Source organism: Haliotis asinina, chromosome 15 (genome assembly GCF_037392515.1).
Source record: "Haliotis asinina isolate JCU_RB_2024 chromosome 15, JCU_Hal_asi_v2, whole genome shotgun sequence".
In the NCBI taxonomy this organism is placed as follows: Eukaryota; Metazoa; Mollusca; class Gastropoda; order Lepetellida; family Haliotidae; genus Haliotis; species Haliotis asinina.
Genome location: NC_090294.1, coordinates 39,956,571 through 39,974,379, shown reverse-complemented (window position 1 = coordinate 39,974,379; position 17,809 = coordinate 39,956,571). Strand labels below are relative to the sequence as shown.

Sequence of the window (17,809 nt, the reverse complement as noted above, 5' to 3'; positions counted from 1 at the left end):
AGCTTGTCAGCACCAGTTACAGCTGACGTAAGCTATTCGTTCGCAGCGGTGTTCGTGCGTGGGCGGTGAGGTAACTGCTACGTAAACCTAACGGGCAACGAAGTGAACGCCGCCTTTTAAAACAGAATGTGTTCCGCGTGCAACAAAAGAATCCGTTTGGGATGTGTGTGTCACGATGTACACCTGCTGTATGCGTGTTATCGTTTTCGCGTCATACTTACTGACTGAAGAGTAACCCTTCCACCCCCGCTTGTGTAATGGACCAATCGGTGCAGACGAAGAGTTCAATTGTCAGAAGAATGAGGATTATTTGTTTGATTATGCAAGTTTGTCAGGCCGTAATTTTCAGGAAGACTTACGTTTTGCTCAGATGAAGCATGCCAGGTGTTCGTTAGTCTCAATGGAATCCCAGGTTTGATTCCCACTCGTGGTCTCGTGATACTGTTGAAACAGAGCTACAATTATTAATGCTACCTAAAGCAGACAAACGATGTAGGCAGCTATTAGGCTACCGCATCGTTCATTTGCCCCAAAGCCAGTCTAAGTAAACTTAAGCACATAATTATTCGTTACGCTACAAATATGACGAATAATAATACTAATGTTAATTACTGTGTTGTTATACGCCGCACTCACAAGTAGTTCAACTATATGCATATCTCAGGATATTCGCCTCCTCAGCTTTGAATAGGGTGGTGGAGTAGCCAAGTGGTTTAAAGTGTTCGCTCACCACACCAAAGATCCGGGTTCGATTCAAAGCATTCAAAGCCCATTTCTTGTGTCCCTTGCCCACTCACTCCTCAGCCCTGAAATTATTAATGGGTAGCCTGGGCCCCATTTTGTACTTGCATAGTTGAATTTATTTTTTACCCGTGAAGATCTTTAGCAATCCATGGTTGTCGCAAGAGGCGTCTAACAGGATCTGGTCTTCAGGATCGCGGACTTGGCTGACACAATCATATTATCATGTCCCAATTGTGTCAATCGATGCTTATGCTGTTGAACCTTGGATTGTGAGGCCCAGACTCGAGTATTGCTAGACTGCTGCCATTTTGCCGTGTGCGACGGTAAACAAAACGAAATAAAACAAACACAGGAGTAACGTTGACAGCTGCGTTATCACGATTCTCCCACCCATACACTCTCCACCTCCCCTACCCATTCATGCACTCATCCTCTCAACCATAGCTCAAAGCGGTGTAAAACATGATAAAACAAGTGTTTGCCACTAACATGGCAATGTCCTTCGCCGCTAAAGAAGAATGACATATGTATAACATATTCATTACTCTTCACTGTTTGCTCTCACACAAGATGCGTGAAATGACTGGTGTCTGGAGGACACTGGATGCAGCGTTTCATGGAATATTGCGTTCGAAAAGTGGACAAAGTGTTGTGGTCATATTGAAAATAAGATCAAGGTCACCCGAATCCCCCAGTGTAGGATGTCATCAAATTTGAAGACACTGGGAATAACAGTTCATGAGATGTACCATTAAGGAGAGTTTGAAAAGCGGTCAAAGAGTCTAGGTGACCTTGAAAATAAGATAACTCAGTCTCAGTGTATTTCATTACACTCCACCACTGAGTCTAACAAAACCTAGTAGAAGGTCGTGTCAGGTGCGACCAATGACCGTCCAATCAAACGCGAGACGGACAAATAGATTTAACCAATCAGACAATGGCTACTATTTAGGGATCGGAGAGACTTTCAAAATATTCAGGTCACTGACACACATCTCTCCACAAACAAAAATCTGCATATAACACAGTTATTTGTCCTGCAGTATATACGCTTTGGGGTTTCTGTTCACATGGTTACCATTACCTAATATTTCCGCAAGCTGACATCCTTGAATATTGCCAAAAACACTATTCTCAGCGACTGTTTACTCACCGTTGTGATGGTTGTAAGTACGCCGTATGCATCACCCCGAAGCAAGCGTACGCTAAACAGCATTCGGAATCGTTCGAGTACGAACCTTTTCGAGATAAAAAGTTCAAAAGGTATGTGTGAATGTGCACTTCGCGATTTGGTAAGCTGTGTTCTGATTGGTCAATCCCAAAGGTTACCTGACGCGACCTCCCATAAGGTTTTGTTAGACTCGGTAGTGGAGTGTAACGAAAAGTACTGAGGATAAGTTTACTTAGACTGGTTGTCATCAAATTTGAAGACACTGGGGACAACAGTTCATGAGACATTGCGTTAACAAGAAACGGAACGACCGTAGGGACGAAAGCTGCTGAATATATAAGCCCCCGTTTCGCGTTGCGGCGTTGGACAATAGTGAATTTATGTTGCGTATTAATGCCTGCTCAATCCATGCTCTAAGCGCACATATGTGTGGGCACTGAGAGTCGTTCCAGCTAGGCAGCCTTAAATACGTAGGTTTTTAGACGAGATAAGGAGATAAAGACTGAGACTGAGCAGGAGATTGTTCCATTACTTTGTTGCATTGCAAACAAACGAACGTTGTCCATGGTTCACAGATTTCACATGCTTACTCACTGACCCATAGGCTCACTCACCCTTACACTCACCTTCTCACTCACCAGCCCATGCACTCACCTTCTCACTAACTCACCATCCCATACCCACTCCCCTCCCGCCATACTCTCACGATTTGTTTACACCTCAACATTGAGAATATCAAAGACTGATCTAATTAAAAGTTTATTGCACGATTTAGAAACATCCTGTGAACAGATTTACAGTAGTCGTTTTAATCTTGTTGAATCCAAATTAGAATTTATATATAAATGATTTTAAAGTTTCTTAATTGTACATCATGACAAATCAACAGATACAATGTTCACATTTAAAAGAAAGCTGAAACACCTTGCACAATGGCTGAAGCATGAATAATAGAAACGTCAGTCAGTTTGGTTTTGAGCTTTTCACAAAAATAATATTTGGAGGAGAGTACCAAAATAAACAGTATATCACAATTATACATTCGTGGCGGTTTTGAGAGGTCTAACATCAATGTTACAAGAATATAGTTTGCATATGATCTGACATTAATCTTTAGCACCATTTGAAATCAATTAAGTTACATATCAATTATGCATGCCATACAATCACTCAGTAGAAATCGGCAACAGGGAATCAAGCAAGTTCAACTTTTACATGCATCACCAAACGGAAACCAGTTTCTCCAGAGCTAATTCCAAACTGGAATCAGTATTAGTACATTCGGCTCATATCGGCTATGTCCGTAAACAAACTCCGATCAAGTCTGAATGAAAAACCTGTCTGGGGAATCTTGGTTTCCGTGATCTATTTTACAGTTGGTCGCAGGTCTGACTGGTGAGCAATTACAGGCATGTCAGCTTGGTAGGGTGTCAACTGGTGCATGAGACAGGATGTCGAGAAACTGGTATATCTGCTTCAAGACGGAGTGGAGTGTTTTCGCTGCAGCTGTTCGATTGGCACCCCAAGTAGCGCAGTCCGGAAATGAACGAAAAGTGACGAATCGTCGAAGGGCTTTACAATGACGTCTTCAAATGGTGCTTATTTCCCTGGTGCAATCACGTGACCGACAGACAGACATACAGACGAAAACAAAACTGTTTAGAGGTGAGCTTCAGCTAGCAGGTGGTTCTCTCACACCTGAAACAAAAAGAAATATGATAGATCCAAAGATTTTGCTCCCCTAAACTAGAATCTGAGAAACGAAAATGCCATTTAATCGTTTTGTTGGACATTAGGTGTTCAAAAGATTAGTTGGGTAAAACTGATAATAAACAATCTCAAAGACATTGCTGCTGTTTAGTCCACTTAACTTAGTTCAAGTACCGGTAAATTTAACGATAGTATTCAAGCAACACCATGCGGTATTGAATTTAGCTGGGATACCAATTATTGAATAAAATTCGAATGCATTACGTCTGTGCACTTTGCGCATATGTAAATTTGCATACTAGTCTATGATTCTCATATGATATGAGAACAATATTTTTTGGGTTTGATTTCAGGAGTATGTGGACAAATATCCACTGAGTTTAGTTTAATGCCGCACTCAGCAATATTCCAGCTAAACCGCCAGGTCTGTAAATAATCGAGTCTGGACCAGACAACCCAGTGACCAACAACATGAACATCGGTCTGCTCAACTGGGATACGATGACATGTGTCAACCAAGTCAGCGAGCCTGACCACCCGATCCCGTTAGTCGACTCTTACGACAAGCATAGTCGCCTTTTATGGCAAGCATGGGTTGCTGAAGGCCAATTCTACCCCGAGTCTTATTTCGGTACCTAAATGTACGGATTTAAAAATTAAATGCATTTTTACTGCACCGTGTCTATCCTTTTCACCATGCGAACACACAAAATGAGCCATATGCGCGAGTTCTACACGGCCAAGAATAGTACATAAAATCTTAGGAGGCAAACAGGATTTCAAAATACAAATCTGGGGCGTGACTCATTCTGGGTCGCTTTGGTGATATATTGTGGGTATTATCAGATTTGATTTTGAAAATGTGTTCTTGGAGGTCGCGTTCGGTACACAATCTGGTAATATCCATCACAAAGGGTTTTTGATCTCACACACATTTCATGACAGTGACAGTGACAAGTTATCACTGGTACGTGATCCTTAACTTGTGACGTCACTTATCTAAGGTGTTAATCGTAATACTAATAGGCGTAAGCCCAGGATAATCCAAGATTAATGGTTCTTAAGAGCAGGGAGACCCTATAAAGGTTGTAGGTTATCCCTGTATTATCTGTTTAGCCATGAGCCATTATCAGTAATCAACTGTAATAATTTTAAAAAATTGCTTGTGTTGTTGTGTTTTAAGTGATCCTCAGTTTGTGACGTTACTTGTCTAGTGGGGTTAATCATGATATACTAGCCACAAAAAGAAACTGTGCACACACAAAACATAGACACTCAGTAAACTGAGGTTACAGACCACAGCAAAATGTCAAAAGAACATGAAGAAATATCCGTGACGATGACGTCAGAAGTTAAATTTCTGAGGGTTCGAACGACAGTCACAAAGTCAATAACGGGTGTGACCACCGTGTTGTCCGATGACGATGACGTTGTGTCAGGCATGGTGGTAACGCAAAGTGTCGTGGCGGAATCCCAGTCTAACGTAATCGATTCCTGACAGTGTTGGAATGGATACTGCACAGTCCTGGAATGGTCAAGGGCATGGTGACTGCAGTCTGGAACCAATGTTGGATAACTGAATCACCTGAATTCATCCGTCCTCCCTTGGCGTCGGGACTCTGGGACGCCCAGAACGTGAACAGTCGGCGACGTCATTGGTGTTTCATTAACGTCTTACCAATGCAGATATCGTAGTATGATGGCATTGGAAACCGCAACCTGTTTCTCATTCCTGCTCGAACTATTCCAGTGGATTTATGACGTTGAGCTGACGTCAATCTTGGGAAGTTTAAATGACCAAATATCAATGTTTTGACAGCAACATGAATTTCTGAAGATAACATGTTGTGTGCAGCAGCACTAGCTGAACTTGCAGTTACACACTGCAAGGCCACAGGCCACAATCAATGACTTTACATTCGCCTGGCACATGAACGTTTAATTGTCTCCAATACTTATTGTTTTCATGCCTGTATTTGTGTATGAAGACGCTGTGTGTTTATATTCATATTTTCGACAGACTCTTTATGTGGCTAGTATATTACCACTCTTAAGTGACTGATTTTACTATAAGTAGACCTTTGCCGATTTGCAAACATTCCTGCCTCAATAGCATTTAATTGTTATGAACGACGTAAACGCAGTTAATCCCACCCTCAGCTATTTCATTCCACATCCGGTATCATTAAATAAGAATCGACCTTGACCTACCAAAGATCCATCAACGACCTTGATCCTAGCCTTGGCGTAGTCCTTGCCCTCGGTGTTCTTGGCTACGCACGTGTAGTCACCCTCATGGACTTTCTTCAGACCCTCGATCTGCAGCCACCCAGTGATCTGGAAGGCACCTGGTCCTCCACGGGTAGCGGTCAGCACGCACTTGTCATCGCCTAGGGGGCCACAGAAACAGATATTATGAACTACACGAACGCAACGTTGCATTAATTCGACTCTCGCGCCCGCTACCAGCCGACCATTATTTCACGCATACCTCATACAGTCACTCCCTATGAGCGCTCTGCACAACTTGTGATTGAAACTAGTTCGGCAAACACCGACAATTCTCTGTTTGGAAGCTGTTCGCATCAATGTTTCAGCTATCAAAAGTGATACGTCTTTTACTGCATCAACAGGAATAAACAGCCTGTGAGGTAATAAGGGTGTCAATGCAACTATTAGATAACATGCCAGAGAAGCTAATAGATAACACGATTTATTTCTTTTCGTTTTCCGGAACAAAGCCTAGATCTGTCTGTATCATCGAACACAAAATTATTCAGTCAGTAGGCATATTAAATAATCAAACGAAATCCTTACCTTTTTATATACGTCATACGTTAGTGAGTGAATGAGTTTAGTTTTATGCCGCACTCACCAATATCCCAGCTCTATGATGGCGACGGTCTGTAAATAAGCGAGTCTGGACCAGACAATCCAGTGATCAACAACATGAACATCTATCTGCGCATTTGGGAACCGATGACATGTGTCAACCAAGTCAGCAAGCCTGACCACCCGATCCCGTTAGTCGCCTCTTACGACAAGCACAGTCGCCTTTTATGGCATACATGGGTTGCTGAAGGCCTATTCTAACCCGGATCTTCACGGGTCATAAGTTAGAGGCATATTTCGAGAGGACAACGGTTTCAAGTATCCGCTGCGTGCTCATGTACCGGAGTCGACATGTGTGTAGCGCAACAGTGCAGTGCTATGGCGTCAGACTACCTCGCTAAATGTTCGGGTTCGATTCCAGGTGGAGGTACCTAGATTCGGGTCCCGAGGTGGCCACATTTGCGTAGTATCCTTGTACAAGATACCTAGATCCACATTGTCTCAGTTCACCCAGCTGTAAAATGGGTACCCGTGAGAATGGACTTGCAATGTAACTAGTTCATTGCGTCTTGCAGGCAGCATCCCTGTATGACCCCAGGGAGTTGAAAGACTATCGAAAAATACGATAGTGTCCTATGACCGGGGATAGCAATGTACGTAGCACCATGAACAGGCAATATGCCTGGATATGAGAGCCACATGACCGGACCGTTATTACTATTATTACATGTGTTGAAATGTTCATCACCTACAATAATTTGAAAACGAAATGGATGCGAACACTTTGTTTTCACACTACACCGCAACGCATGAGTCAGACTTGTCTGTCAGAGGCTATAGTTCGTTTGCAGTGAAAACATACTGATGAATTTCACTTTAACCCATCCCCCGCCCTCGTGGCTCGTCTAATCATCGGTTAATCCATCTTTTACTACCACTGAAAATAATTTCAATGAGTTTTACTGAGTTGTGAATATAATGTACAAAATGTAATTATAGCTATTTCTTTGTTGTTTTGTTCTATACTGAATTCTTTGACGTAGTGATTTCAACACAATCTATAGTGTCAACGTGGAAACGGAAAAATATCATTATTAACTTATTCAATACTCTGTGTAAACGAACGGTACTGTTTCAAGTGATGGGTGTCACTACTGCTGGCAATACAGGTCCGTCAGATTCCACATCACTGGATTAAACAGCGCTAATTGATATATAAACACATATTCGGCTGCTCACTTCATGCTGAGATCCGGAAAGGACACCTGACGGATTGCATAGCTTTTAAATAACCATAAATGTACTAAGTACGAACGGGACGGAGATTTAATGCCGGTGATGACAACTTGCCGAATTGGGCAGCTGCCGGTTCCACCGTATGCATAGTATATCACTACATCATAGTATAGCACAATAAATAGTGATGTTGCCTTAACAACAGCATTATATGGTACAGCAATACTGACCTGGCACAGAGAAAGATTTGCCGTCCACTCTGGTGAAGAGCCAGGCAATGTTGGGGGTAGGGTTGCCAATAGCCTCACAGGACAGAACCACAGACCCACCAGTGTAGTTGCGGGTGAAGTCTGGGGGTGTCACGATCGTTGCTCCTGCAGAATGAATGAATGAAAAAAAATAAAATATAACGAAAACGAGCCTAGTGAATATATTTATTTTCTCAAGCTGTAGAAACGTAGACTTGTCACAATTTCTAGATTTGGGTGGGCTTTCCTGCATTTACTTGCATCAGGGTCGGTATGGCAGACTAATAGTTTTTCTAAGGCATGGGGGGCGATGGGATAGCCTAGTGGTTAAAGCGTTCGCTCGTCACACAGAGGACCCGGGTTCGATTCCCCACATAGGTACAATGTGTGAAGCCCATTTTCTGGTGCGCCCCCGCCGTGATATTGCTGTGATATTGCTAAAAGCGGCGTAAAACTAAACTCAGTCACTCACTCGAAGGGATGGGGTAGGCGTGAATATTGTTTTAACATCATGTAACAACACTGACACCAAGTTACATGTAAACATAGTAAAGAAAGGTATCATTACTGCCCAATGTTCCTCACATGAGCAGCTGTATCGATCTCCATATTACAATAGTTACCATGGTGATGCAGTAGCCATGTTGAGAATCTACACAAGCATAGTATGAAGCACATTCCTGCCAGTTACCACATTAAAAGAATAGGTATGAAACATATTCAAGTCAGTTACCACATAACAAGAATAGGTATGAAACATATTCAAGTCAGTTACCACATAACAAGAATAGGTATGAAACATATTCAAGTCAGTTACCAGATTACAAGAATAGGTATGAAACATATTCAAGTCAGTTACCAGATTACAAGAATAGGTTTGAAACACATTCAAGTCAGTTACTACATTACAAGAATAGGTATGAAACACATTCAAGTCAGTTACCAGATTACAAGAATAGGTATGAAGCACATTCCTGCCAACAGCACATTACAAGAATAGGTATGAAGCAGTATCCTGCCGACTGCCACATTACAACAATAGCGATGAAACACACTCCTGCCAGTTACCACATTACAGCAATATGTATTCCTGCCGATTGCCACATAATAGTTCACTTTGAGGAATATCGTCCGGATTGGCGAGGTATGTTAAGGAGAATGTCCGAAACCTCCCTATTATTTTCGCTCGTGAAGCTTGTTCGAGACCGTTCGTCACGTGCGAAAATGATAGCGAGGTTGAGGACTTTCTCCAACTTAAAACCAAGTTCGATCTAGCGTATAACTCAAACCAATGTTCTTGCGATATTCACGAGCCAAACTAATGGAGGACTGATCTAGCTGTACATGGCCATGACCAAACATGTCGTTAAACACACAAATAAACGTGCTCAGCTATGGGAGGGCGGTGGTTATATATTCACGTACATCATGACCTGTGCATCAGTGAACATCGTGGGACTCAGTAGGCCTATGCAGTATGAGTGATTCCGACATCGACGAGTCTGTTACACAACACAGTTTCACAGACACTTTTGAGGTTGACGTTAATTCAGATTGTCATATGTTATTAAATTCTTATTGTGACTATAATGCACTTCCAGACTTTGATGTGTAAAAATGTGAGGTGGCTGATCTTGAAGGTTTTTCGTCTGGTTCTGATTTGTACAAAGCAAGCCAAGAAATTGAAACCAACGCTTTCAATATGTTGCCCTGTAACCCTCCCCCGCAAGTGAGGGTGTCAAGCCCGACACCTGAAACTCCAGAACATAGCGTAGATTTTACTTCAGCAAGGTTTGGTCAGCCATCATCAGATTTTGACATTAAGAAATTGTGCGGCTCAGCATATTCATCTGATACTGAAAGCAAGAGTAAGTGGGCACTTCGTTTGCATCAAGAGTGGGTGAAAGAACGGGGTAAGAGGGGCAGAAGAGAGGATATGGATTTAAACCCTGACATTGTGTCACTGGCTCAGAAGGAATGTGAACTAAATAAAACTTTGATGATTTTCATAGCTGAGGTCAGAAATCAGAAGGGCGAGGAATATCGTGGAAATACGCTTTGCGAAATTGTCTCTTCTCTGCGGTATTACATCAGAAGAAATGGCACACATTTACACCTTTTCGAGTCTCCGTTCTTTCAGGGATTAAGGTCTGTGTTAGATGCAAGAATGAAGTCGCTGGCTAGACAGGGAATTGGAATAGAGAAAAGACAGGCTGAAGTGATCAGTGTAGATCAGGAGGACGTGTTGTGGGAGAAGGAGATCATAGGGGAGCGCAGCCCACAACAATTGTGTACCTCACTGGCCTCAATTGTGTTCTTAGAGCAGGCGATGGGCATAGGTATCTCTGAACGGGTCCAAACTCAAAGATCTAAATAACAGTAGGTGTAGATGGGTCAAAACGTCTCAGATACATAGAAGATGTATCCAAAACCAACAGAGGTGGCTTAAAACATCGAAAGTGTGAAAGAAAGTGTGTCTACGTCAACCAGAATTTAGAGCGTCCAGAGAGATTCCTTGTCGGGCTTTATGAAAACTAGCACGTCACTCAGGTGAACGATCAATGGATTTGGCAGGAAAACATGCTTCCTGATATATCTTCATTGTTTGTATAGACGTCGGAGTCTTATGAGCTACGCGCAGAATCAGTTTCATCTGCTCTACCTTTTACAAAACAAATGGGTTTAGTCATTGCTGTATACAGCGCCTGCTTCTCGTAAAACTCTTTCTGCTCCAGTCCATCATATCCTTGTTTGCTAGTAAGAAGCGACTAACGGATCGAGTGTTCAGGCTCGCTGACTTGTTTGACACATAATCGTATAATAATTCCAATTGCTCATGTTATTGATCACTTGTTTGTCCAGACTCGATTATTTATTTACAGACCGCCGCCATGAAGCTAGAATATTGTTGAGTTCGACGTAAAAGTAGACTCACTCAATAAGGCATAATTAAAATAAGATGCTTAAACCTATGCATGGGACAGTATCATTAATCACTTTAACTATACTATGTTTCAGACTTTGGAAACATGTGTTTACAGTAATTACATTTGAAAACTGGTCCTATGTTTTGACCTAAAGACGGAAAGTGCACCACATCTTACTTGAGACCCCTGAAATGTATTCGAGAAGATGCGTGGTATGCTGATATTCCGGTTGGGTTGCACCCTTTGAGAGGCACTGTCGGACGACTGTGTAAAATGGCAGGATTTGGTGGATTTTATTCAAATCATTCACTGAGGGTGACTACAGCAACACGTCTCTATGATTCTGGCCTAGACGAGCAGCCGGTAGCTGAGAGGACAGGACACAAGTCTCTGGCAATCCGAAGATACAAGGCATGGTTAGTTGATACATTTGAATGCTGTTTGTATTGTTTGCTTTTCCGAAATATAAAGAATGAATATCGTTCAGTGTGCGCATAAGACAAATCTCAAGGAAACTATTTCCATAACACACAATTCATTCCTTTATTGCAGAGGACCTCCACAGAGATGGAAGCCCGTGTGGATGGCGTCATTCAGAGGAAGTCCAGTAAAAGTACATGCGCGGCTCTATCGACAGTCAGCAGGCCTACTGAGACAGACACGGCACCGTCAACAGGAGCTGCACCAGTTTTGACCACCACCAACAAGAGTGATGACGGCACTGCTTCGGAAAAGGAACGTGATTTGGAACTTGTTCTGAGGGACGGTGCCTAGACGTTATACCGGCCATGACATAATCTAATGTTATTTATCAAGACAGTTGAGAACGTGAAACCCATTTCCTGGCGTAAGACCGTCCGGGAATTTGTCACAACATAATTTTGTGCAAATCCTGCTGTATTATGGGAGGGTCATCGCTCTTCTTGAACTATGGGAGGGTAACCATTCTAGGAAAACTATGGGACGATTTGATATTTATACAAAAACTATTGTAGAGTCAGCAAAATGATTACATCTATTCAAATGTCAAGAACCTTCCCGTAACTTAGTTTTAACCCCTTATATAGTCACCATGGCAACCCGGCTTCAGTAGCATCATATAAGAAGTCTGCTTCAAACAAAATGATCTGGCAAGTTCAGATTGACTCAAATTATTAATTCTTCTTTTTATGGATTTTCTGTTCATGTTTTGCAGATATAACTTTTCCCTTCTCGAAACTTGCTGCTGAAGTATAAGTGCCAATATCTCGCTCTTGCAAATAGCCTTTCTCCAAGGTTGTACTAAGTGATAGGCTCATGGACGCATGTTTACATGTTTTTTGCTTTTGTTTTGTGACACCATTGATGTAAAAATAACTTTTAGCTTGCTAGTAGGAACAACATCTCAGATGAAGTAGTGCAAGATTTCCCACTCACTTTCGATGAATATGTGATGGTTTTGTTTTTGTGTGTGATCCTAATGTGACCCAAGATGTTCTCGCTCTTGCCAAGAACTTGTGTACGGAATGCCGACGCAAGAGAAAGGGACCAACTACGTGGGAGGCTGTTGTTAGGCCTACTGTCATTTTATGTTATACTACATGTATGAGAAATAAATTTTCCATCAAAAATGGATGTGCTACAATGAAAAGTTAAGTGTAAATAAAATGACATACATGTACCTGCTGATCTTGTTTACTTTGAAAATGTTTCTGTTTTATTTTATTTTATACTACATGTATGAGAAATAAATCTTCCGAGAAAAACTGGACGTGCTACACTGGTAAGTGCAGCACCCCAACTTGCAAACAGTTTCAGGGAATATGTCTAGAAAAACTCTCCTAAAACCAAGAAATATGTATAATTCCTGAAAATTTCAGGTATTTTGTATATTCCTTAAGTAAATCAGACATTAAACATATTACCTGAAATTTTCAGGGTTTATACATATTCCCTGATTACACATATTCCCTGATTACACATATTCCCTGATTACACATATTCCCTGATTATACATATTCCCTGATTTCACATATTCCCTGATTATACATATTCCATGATTACACATATTCTCTGATTACACATATTCCCTGATTATACATATTCCCTCATTATACATATTCCCTCATTATACATATTCCCTGATTTCACATTTTCCCTGATTATACATATTCTCTGATTACACATATTCCCTGATTACACATATTCCCTGATTACACATATTCCCTGATTACACATATTTCCTGTAACACAGTTATTCTTTCCTTATAATACGTCAACATCAGCGGACAGGCTAATGACACCAGTTTTTCATTGGGACAACGTGTTCTTACTTATTCAGTCCAGAAATCATGATGTAGTCCAATGACCACTTCCTGAGAGACGTGTGCAAGTCTGTTTACAATACAACGCAGCCTTCCAGTCTCACCATATGTGCAAGATGTCCGCCGCCTCGCCTACTGTTATATGCTGTTGAGCATCAACCTGAATCACCCTGGCGTCCTAAACAAAACCATGTTCCAACAGGCCAGGCCCATGCTTACAAACCTCCCACTGATGCCGTGGTGCAGTCACTGACCCCAGTAAGATGCGCAGATAGCGCCCAGGCTTTCAGTTCCCACAACGCGACATGACGGGTGAAATCTTACACTGAACAAACCACATAGTTACATAATTTCAAGTTCATGGAGTTTGTGGAAGATTTTATATCGCCAGCATCACCATGGTAACAATGGGAACGGATGTTGGGGAGTCCGCCTCATATCCAACGTGTTGGCCATAAGACCTGGGGGCTGTCTTGGAGGAATTAGGTCAGGTAGTTCCACGGAGGAATGCCCGTGGGTCATACAAGTAGGGTATCTTATCTCAAGGTATCTCAAAAGAGCAGGGTTACTTTAGTATGCATCATGGAGTAAGGTATTCCCTACTGTCGTAATGGAGTCTGTTTTGTTTAAAAAAAAAATATTTAATTTCTTTGAAGTCTTCTTTGTGTTGTTGGTCAGGAAGTTCGAGCATCCGTGTCGTTATGGACAAAAAAGATCGCGGTGAGAGATGCCAGACCACATACAGCTGGTGTTGATCGCCACATTCAATAATACTATAGTCATAGGAGGAGAGCCTTTAAAAACATTTACAGGAACCACTATGATCGACACAATTAATCTGAGTAATTTTTATGATAAATAGTACCTCAATTTAGTTGATAAAAGTATAAATATACCCGGTGGGCGTCTGATATTTGTAACTGTCTCAAGTCGTGTTGATATGTTTGATATCGGTAGACGCACGGGTGAGATTCTCTATAAACACCCATAAACACTGTCAATATCTCCTATATGTATTTAGTACTTTTTTTATTCATCACGTCGTTGTTCAAACAAAGGAAATGGGAGCATAAACGTTCGTTACATAGTAACACCACAAAGAGCTCAAATGGGAAAGGGTAAACAGTATCTAGACAAGTGTGATTCAGTGAGACTTATGTCACACCTAAACGCTACCCACATGCACAATAGCGTATCGCAAGTTTACATTTAGGTCACACGGCACACCTTGTGACTCAAGTTGCGCAAATATTGTTTGTCCCCGTTCACAACCGAGTGTCATTTTCTTGTCTTACAATAACAGACCAACGCTCTTATCTACGTGTGACGATGTCGATGACGTAACGCCATGTGTGGTAAGTTGGCAAGATGGCGGCCATCAATTTGTTATCCTTCGAAAGATATATACAAGCGTATAAATTCTTGAACAAAGACATATAGTTTTCATCGTATTTGTAAAAACAAAATCAGGACATTATCGATAAAAAGTTTCTTTAACAATAATAACGTATTAAATGACGACGTTATTACACATTTGTATGTGTTGCCTTTTTCTCATACCGTCACTTTGCTGACGTTATTTCACGCATAGTATATATACGATGTACAAAAATATATAATATAAAATCACATAACGACGCACATAAAAAATATGCTGATGAATCAGTTTGCTGACGAGATGTTCCATGTATCTCACGGACTGTATAAAATGTGACAGACGTTTGCTGAGACGGCTTATCTTAAAATATTGTTTAGAAAAAAGATAGAATACTTTGAATAAAAGCAAAAAATGGCTATCGTCTATGAACCAATGTTTACGGGGTGGGCGAAATGACCAATCAAAACAGAGGTCAAATGGGGGGAAAAGACAATGGTGAGAAGAGGCTCGGAATCTCATCCTGTTTCTACATTGTGAATTCGTTTGAACTTTCATTATCTATCACAATACTCAAACCTCAGCCAGGTACAGATTTACAAGTTACGATGAACATGAACTAAGGAAAATTTAACCAGTTGCGTTATCGCAATAACGGTGCCCTTGATGTTTCGACTCTCCCATTTATATAATTGGAGGAATATTTTGGGCGATCTTTACGCCACTTACGATATAGCATATTAAGATCATACTCTTGTGTAGATCTGAATGATAGGAACTGTAACGAAATGCTGTACCTGGTTCGCAGGGTCCTTCCTTCTTAATCTTAATCTTTTTGCCGCTCCTCGCCTCAGCTGCGTACATCTGACAGACATTATTGTATGTGACGCCATCGTCTCCACAGATGATCTCTTCGGTTTCGCAAAGGCAGTAGTGTCCGACGTCCACCTTGCTGCACATGAGACCAGTGCCACAGTCGCCGTACCCCTCGGGCTTCAAATCGTTGTTGCATTCCTCACCCTCCATCTTCAAGCAAATTTCGCAGCATCCGCACTCATCTTGTATCTTCCCTGCCAGACATGAGACAGCGGGGCAGGCACTTCTGTCACACTCTCCACAACCTTTCAGTGTACCTGCATAGCAGACGACAACTAGCCCACACAGGGCGACCAACCATAGAGTATTCATCTTGAAGATGGACCTCAGTTCCAACTCCCTTCAACGATGAGCAAAACAAACACTCAGTAAACCTGTGTCTTAAAAATGGTGGCTCCAGAAACTGACGTGGCTGAACTGAAATAGATGTGTAATCCTATCCTTCAACCCCCGCCTGCTGACTGTAACCCTCCCTCTCTCCCGCTGATCCGTGGGGCAAACCATTACAGATGGCGGACACAGGAAGTGCGGGGTAACAACTCACGCTGGTGGAATTTCCTCAGATGTCTGTAACGCCAACTGGAAATACTTGTTTCAATCATGTCCGATCTGTTTGTGGGACAGGGGTAATAAATCGGACGTTATGTCACGTATTTCCTCGATCCCGTGATTAATATATACCTATTGTTCTAACGCCTCCCCCCCTTTGTGGTCATAATAGGATCGCCCGATCAACACAATGTGTGTGTTAATTTGGGTACCCTATTATCTGGTGCAGGTAATCGTGTTATTGAGATAAGACGAAAGGAAATAATATAGTCGAAGTCAAGATCACTAAAGCAGCTTCTATTCTTCTTGAGTGTTAAAACATGCAGATGCGGATCAGTGAATCCTGAATCCAAAAGTTATCAATGTGTGTTTAGTTTTACGCCATACACAGTTATATGGCGGCGGTCTGTAAGTAATCGAGTCTGGACCAGAAGATCAAGTGATCAACATCATGAGCATCGATCTGAGCGACTGGGAACCGATGATATGTATCAACCAAGTCAGCGAGGCTGGCCACCTGATCCTGTTAGTCGCTTCTTACGAGCGTGGGTTACTGAAGACACATTCTAACCCTAACCTTCACGTGTCTTGTCAAAATGTATATTTATTTCATTGGACACTGGAATACTTCGTCGAATTCTACAGCATGTTGTGGAACACATAGTCATGTTCGCCAGCACATATTCAATTTCTATTATTTAAAATAACTTACTTTTTTCGGTAAACTGAAAAACGGCATTACACTCGCTCAGCTACATGTACATTTTCATTAGGCAACAATACCGTACAACAGCTTTCGTCCCAAATATATTTTATCTTCAACACCAAATGCAGAGTGATGGAGGGTTTTGAATAATGAACAACTTTTTGGGGGTGTTTTACAAGAAACAGCTGGTGCTCGCTATTATTATGAACAATCTAGACTAACACTTATATTAGTTTATATAGCCAGTCGACTATTGCGATAAAGTGGACTGCACAGATGCATATGCACTGATTGTGTCAGGCGCAATCGTTCGTATTCAGGTTCGCCCTGAACATGAATCAAACTTTGTTTCAAAAAAGTTGTTTACTAGCTTTCAAATCGCAAACCATGAAAAGAAAACATGTACTGTTCAAAGCAACGATAAAACAAACTCATGCCAGTTTTTATCACCCCAAAGTCTTAGTAGACAGACATACAGACAGACAATAGTTTTTTAATGTCTTATATCTGAACAGACATGGAAATAACAGTATATATACTGACCAGCAATATAAACGCAAGTTTCGATAAAATGAAATCCCATAAAAGTAAGCATTCATGGTTATGTGTTCTATTTAAAAACTTGATCCCCACGCCCACGCCCACCCCCCACGCCCACCCCTCAACCGCAACCCCCTCCAAAAAAATACAAACAAAAAAACCCAAAAGAAACAAACAAAAAACAAAACTAAAACAAAACAAAAACCAGCAGAGTTTCGTTTCTTTTGCTTATATATACAATAAATATCCGTACAATATTAATCTTAAGAATTATGAGGGGCATGATGTTATAAAATGAATAACAGTAAGATATTAATAAATAGAAATATACCACATGAGAATTGTACCATGAAAATGTATAGTATCCACGTAAAAGATGCTTTCTACGATTTCCTATTAAACATCAGATGTTTTGCATCTGAAGAAACATAGATTGGCATCAATAATCATTAAATAAAAATCTTTATAAGAACTTTCTAAGAGATTTGCTGATAAAAAGTATATCAGGAGTCGGTATATTCGTAGCTCACCACAAGATTGTTGTTGGGAGTCCATTAGTGTCCATCTTGACCAGGCAATAAAACAATAAGCT

The 17,809-nt window shown here is 41.3% G+C and overlaps 1 protein-coding gene and 1 pseudogene across 1 annotated transcript; one reads left to right on the top strand and one right to left on the bottom strand.

Moving 5' to 3' along the window:
* Positions 1 to 2,661: 2,661 nt before the first annotated feature.
* On the bottom strand, positions 2,662 to 16,058 carry LOC137266460 (insulin-like growth factor-binding protein-related protein 1). The gene is made up of 4 exons (XM_067801958.1): positions 15,344 to 16,058; positions 7,924 to 8,067; positions 5,837 to 6,015; positions 2,662 to 3,613 (listed from the first exon to the last, which is right to left on the bottom strand). Exons 1-4 carry the CDS (start codon positions 15,732 to 15,734, stop codon positions 3,608 to 3,610), a joined length of 720 nt encoding a protein of 239 aa, XP_067658059.1. The 5' UTR covers positions 15,735 to 16,058; the 3' UTR covers positions 2,662 to 3,607.
* On the top strand, positions 9,419 to 11,642 carry LOC137266136 (uncharacterized; annotated as a pseudogene).
* Positions 16,059 to 17,809: the final 1,751 nt, after the last annotated feature.

Coding starts and splice junctions, on each gene's coding strand:
- LOC137266460 (XM_067801958.1), bottom strand. CDS start 15,734: ATGAATACTCTATGGTTGGTCGCCCTGTGTGGGCTAGTTGTCGTCTGC. Junction 8,068..15,343: donor GGAAGGACCCTGCGAACCAG/GTACAGCATTTC, acceptor TTCATTCTGCAG/GAGCAACGATCGTGACACCC. Junction 6,016..7,923: donor CAAATCTTTCTCTGTGCCAG/GTCAGTATTGCT, acceptor GTGGCCCCCTAG/GCGATGACAAGTGCGTGCTG.